Raw genomic sequence first — 5445 nt, 5'->3', positions numbered from 1 at the left:
CTTTTTGGCACATTGATATTTCAAGCTAGAATATCTAAACACAGGAATAGCAGCATTAACAATACAAGTTTTTTTTTTTTTTTTTTTTTGGGTTAGAAATACTACTCAGTAAATATGCAGATTGTAGCAATGGTAGATTGTAGATTTGGTTATAAGGTGGAGATGGATTAATTTGGCAAATGTCTTAAGCTAATAATAAGTAATAACAAAAATCAAAGTTTTGGCAAATGGCTAAGCAGCAACAGTGTGAAAACTTTCTTGATCAAATGGTCGTCATTATCAACTTTTGAGCTGGAAAATACTTAAACCTTGACCCTACCATGTGCAACAGCATCTCTGGAGTTTAATCAATCTTCACATATTATTATAGCCTGAAATATAAAGCAACATCGATCCTTGAAAATATATTATCATACACTTTATCATTCTTGGTTTTTCTTTGTAGATTTTTTTTCTTCTCTGTTTGGTCCAACTGTTTCTTTGTGTGATCCAATCATCATTTTTAGTAGAAAACAATAAGAAAAGAAATATTATAGTGTATCAAATGCATAAAAATCACTATAGAGCTACAATTCAATGTCATTATATATGGAACTCCTTCGTAATTCAAAATCACTATATGATAAAAGGAAAAGGAGAAATTTTTTGAAAATTAGTGGTGTTAAAGTATATGCATGTATCTAACTTAGTGTGCAATTGGATATTTGGATGAGTTTATTTTCACAGTTATGTATCTTAAAAAAATATAATCTTTTTAAAACTTGTACATTCCATAAAAATAAACTGGTCAAATAGGGCTTAAATTGTTTTTGCTTTTTTTTTTCTTTTTTTTTTTTGAGAGTTTTTGCTTTTTTGATGAAATACAATAGCTATTTTAACGGTAAATTATAAATAGGCTAAGTGAGTAATATATATATATATATATATATATATATATATATATATAAGATATCTTAGTAATTTAGTAATTTAAATTTTAACACGTCATTAACATTAAGCAATTTAACATCTGTTTATCCATAAATTATTAGGACTTCAAATATTCTATCATAAAATTATTTTGAAAAATACTAAAAAAAAAAAATAAGTTCATTCTATAGTTACACCGTAATTTCCATAATTTTTACACCATAATTTTTTTCATAGTTGTTGAAATTGATACTTAATAATAATCAATACATGTTAGTAATAAGAGAATGTCACATTCACAATATTTTCACAATAAATCTTAACTGTCAGATTGTTATTAACTGTAAAAAAATATTTTAAATTATAAATTAAAATTAAAATCAACAACAAATTAACATTTATTTGTGAACATAAAAATGATATTATATCAATTATTGTAATAGAAGCTGCACAAGTTGTGAAATTTAATGGCAAAGGCCGTGTATGATGTGTATCTGTAATGCATCATCATTATCGCAACAAAACACTGGCTCAATTACCAAAACACCCTCCACTTTTCTAAAAATATTCTTCTTTTTTTTGTTTTTTTCCATCTGGAAGAGCCTGAGCCATAAGCCGCTTTTCACATTCCAGTTGAGCAAGTTTGTCTCTTTGTGCCAGCTTCAGATTTGGTCACTCATCACTCAGCCAGTACTTTGGTTTTTTAAGAAACCACTACATTAAATACTTTGGTTTTTTGAGAAACCACTACATTAGTACTTGCTTGCTTCTACACTAGTGTGTGTGTGTGTCTGTGAGAGAGAGAGAGAGAGAGAATGGAGAAAGCTCTGACAAAAGTGGGTAGTCTAAAGGTTGGGAACTTGTGGATTACAAAGAAAGCCAAGGAAGAGTTCTCTAACATTAGTGAAGACATCTCTGTGAGTGAGCTTTATTTTTTCTCTTTATGTTTTATGTTTTTATTTTTGTCAGTTTTGTGCAAAGGCTCTACCTTTAGCTTGTTATTAGTGTGACACTGTCCCTGTGTTATATCTGGTTTAAGTGGTAATTTTGGTCATCATGTTTGTAATGTGGCCTGATTCAACTGTACCCACTTGTTGTTTTTCTGCTATTCATGAGTTGGTTGTCGGAAATTAGCAGTTGGATTAGAGATCTGTTGGTTTTTTTAGGAAAAGATAAATGAATTGAAAGAAGGGTTTTTTCTAATGGGAAAGAAAATGTTTGGAGGCTTGGAGCTAGTGCATTAGTTGGAGAGAGAGAGAGAGAGAGCGCTGTCAAAAGGTTCGGAGATAATGGATTACAAAGAAAGCTAAGGAGGAGGGAGCTCTGTAACATAAGTAAAGACATCATTTTGAGTGTGGTGTGTGTTGCTATTGCCCCATCTTTGTGTGTTGTGTTTTCCTTTTTGTCAGTCTTGTGCAAAGTCTTTACCTATAATTTGTTATTACTGTGACATTTTCCTTGTGTTATATCTGGTTGTAGTGTTATATTTTGGTCATTATGTGTGTAATGTGGCTTGATTCAGCTGTACCCAGTTGTTGATTTTCTGTTTATCGTGGTTTAATTGTTAGAAGCTAGCAGTAGGTTGAGAGATCCGTTGGTTGGGAGGTGGATTTTTCTAATGTGAAAGAAAATGGTTGAAAGGGATTTGTTACTACGGATGATGTGCTTCAATTGTATGTTTGAAGGGATGTTTGTGCTATGATGGTGATTTGGTAATTAACTAATTCCTATGTGAAATGGTAGTGAAATTTGAACTTGCTGCAGCTAGTTTTGATTGCTTTTAATTGGGTGAGATTTTGGTCACACCAAATAAGGGTAATATTGTTTGGATATAGTGTGTCTTGATATGTTCAAAATGGCTTTGAAATTTCTTTGTATGATCTCTACTCTGTAACAATGATTAGCATGTTAAATATTGCTAAAAGTAATTTATGTTGTTTTTATGGTGATGATAGAAAAGAACTTTTAGTCTTACAAAGAACTTTTTTCATCTGAAAATCCTGTCAACTAGAGCATTGTCTCTTCAGATTATATAACCATGATTGTTTATTAAGAAGTGATTGGTGAAATCATATTTGTAGATTTTGCATTTCTAGAGTGTAAACCTCTTGACTTATAATGGCAGCTGCTTTGGGGATTAATAGAGGACATGGCGATTTATAGTCATTTTCATATTATCACATTTATTATAGCTAACCATAATACTAAGAGTTTTGGCACATCTGTTTGATGATGTAGAATCCGTGCTACTTTGGAAGTATTTGTGCTTAGTTTTGAAACTATTGTTTTTCTCTTTTTACTAAATGGTTTCTTTTCATTGCAGACTTTCTCAAACACAGTTGAAGAAAAGGCAAAGTGGGTTTTCAACAAACTAAAAGGTTTGGAACTATATTTGAACTTAGTGTGCTTAATTGTGCATGAAGCCTTGTCCTTGCTTTTAAAATGCTTGACATGCTACTTGTTAAAGTTTTCTTCATGTAAGTCTCCCTTTCAATGTTTTAGAGACTCTTGTATCCCTTACAACACAAGATAGTAGTGCTTATCAAACTAATGTAGCATAAACATACACTTCAGGAGGAATTATGTGTGATGGAAGCCACAGAAATGTTTGTGAGTCTTTTCCTAGTTTAGTCAATTTGATTACTTTCCTTTAAAACAAGTTGATAATAAGTTTTTTAGGCCATCAACCCAGAACTAGTTGATTGTGATGAATCTTCATGATGAAATGAAATGTAAGGCTTTTTTTTCACATACCTTGCCGCTTGTACTTTGTCTCCGCTTCACTCACAATTGAAACTATAAGTACTTTCATTTCATAAACCCTCTTATAAGCATGTTAGCTTGTGGCTTCTGTCATCTATGTAAATTTTGTTATTATTCCTGTTTCCATTTTGAAATGGTTTATTACGTGGAACATTCTGTAAGAAATAGAATATAGTTTTCATTGAAGAATACCACAATTGGCTATATTGTTCTGTTCTCTTTTCCCCCCTTCTTTTAAAGGTAAGTTATATTTATGATTAAGTTATATTTATGATTAGAGTAACATGTATCACTAATTTGAAAATGCCTACCAACAGGAAAGCCATTGAAGAGTTTACCAGATCTCCTTCGAGAGTACAACTTGCCGCCCGGCCTCTTTCCTCGGAACATAACTTGTTATGAATTTGATGAATCGAAGTCCAAGCTGGTTGTGTACTTGCCTTCTGTATGTGAGGTCAGCTTTAAGGACTCCGTTATAAGATATGCTACTCGGGTGAAAGCAGTTTTGATGAAGGGAAAGCTCACGAGTATAGAGGGCATGAAGACTAAGGTTCTAGTGTGGGTTAAAGTGACAAGTGTGGCAGTAGAGGGCTACAAGTCTGATAAGGTTTGGTTTACAGCTGGTGTAAAGAAATCAAGGCCTAAGGATGTTTATGAAATGCCACGTGACGCTGTCAGAGTAGGAGAATTCTGAATTTAGACTACATATATTGTCATTGGGGGTAGATTACCTAAATTTATTGGTGGTGTACTGGTGTTTTCATAAAGTGGGTATTAGTAACCTCTTTTCTCTCTTGACGAGACAAGATTGGACGCACTGCTTTTATGGTTTTCAGCATTTAAATCTCATCAGTCCTAGGGGTAGCATACATATATTATGCAGATTTTAATGATTGTTAATGCAATATGCAACTTATTTTGGGTGAATGCCCATCAATTGAGCCATGCTATGAATACCAATTACCAAGGGTTGTAGGATGGATGATGTATCAAACTGATGCAAGTTATGGTCATAACCGCTGCCTCTCAGTAATGAAACTGCGTCATCTTGGGCATTTGCAATTTTTAAGCAATCCTTGTATTTGCATTTTTTGTATGCATGGTACAAATATATTCTGAATACATCCTTCTTTGCAATCAAAAAAATATATATTCTGAATTTTGAAACAAAATTTCAAGTGTGGACTGTTATATTCATAAAATGTCCTTGTGTTTTTTTTTCTTAAATGAATGGCCTGGTTCATAAGGGGTAAACAAGTAAGAACATTATAAAATATATATATTATGTCCAATCTTCTCCCAATCTGAAAAACCAGTAATGCTCCACTGAAACCAACTGAAGTATGCATCTTGTGTGCTAATGAATGGCTCACAGGGATCTAGTGGTATAAACTATAAAGCTCAACTTCTTCAATCTGATTCTGATGGTATTCCATAATCTAATAAATCTATTGGGCTGCTTAAGCTACAATTAGAAGTTGAGGCAGTAATTTTCTTTTGGCCTGTGCATTCGGATTAGCTTTTAGTTTTCTAACTTATATAACTTATTTGTTTATGTACATCTTTTTAAAACCTTTCTTTTTTATGTGCAATATAAGCGTTTTTTTTTTTTTTTTTTTTGATAGTCAACACAAATAGCTTTCATTAATTTGAACATTTGTTCATCAAAAGAACATCTCTATGCACTTGGCATTGAATCATCGGTGGGGTATCTTCTACCCACACTACACAATCATTAATAAGTTTGGCATTTTGAGCCATTACATGAGCAGC

General features: G+C 32.4%; 1 protein-coding gene across 1 annotated transcript; it reads left to right on the top strand.

Annotated features, from left to right (window-relative positions):
- The first annotated feature begins 1539 nt into the window (after positions 1–1539).
- On the top strand, positions 1540–4794 carry LOC115978816 (uncharacterized protein At5g01610). Its single transcript, XM_031100689.1, has 3 exons — positions 1540–1826; positions 3233–3287; positions 3990–4794. Exons 1-3 carry the CDS (start codon positions 1725–1727, stop codon positions 4364–4366), a joined length of 534 nt encoding a protein of 177 aa, XP_030956549.1. The 5' UTR covers positions 1540–1724; the 3' UTR covers positions 4367–4794.
- The last annotated feature ends 651 nt before the right edge of the window (positions 4795–5445 follow it).

Source organism: Quercus lobata, chromosome 3 (genome assembly GCF_001633185.2).
Source record: "Quercus lobata isolate SW786 chromosome 3, ValleyOak3.0 Primary Assembly, whole genome shotgun sequence".
Lineage (NCBI taxonomy): Eukaryota > Viridiplantae > Streptophyta > Magnoliopsida > Fagales > Fagaceae > Quercus > Quercus lobata.
The sequence above is the reverse complement of the archived record's forward strand: the minus strand, read 5'-3'. Positions and strand labels throughout refer to the sequence as shown.

Coding starts and splice junctions, on each gene's coding strand:
- LOC115978816 (XM_031100689.1), top strand. CDS start 1,725: ATGGAGAAAGCTCTGACAAAAGTGGGTAGTCTAAAGGTTGGGAACTTG. Junction 1,827..3,232: donor ACATTAGTGAAGACATCTCT/GTGAGTGAGCTT, acceptor TTTTCATTGCAG/ACTTTCTCAAACACAGTTGA. Junction 3,288..3,989: donor GGTTTTCAACAAACTAAAAG/GTTTGGAACTAT, acceptor GCCTACCAACAG/GAAAGCCATTGAAGAGTTTA.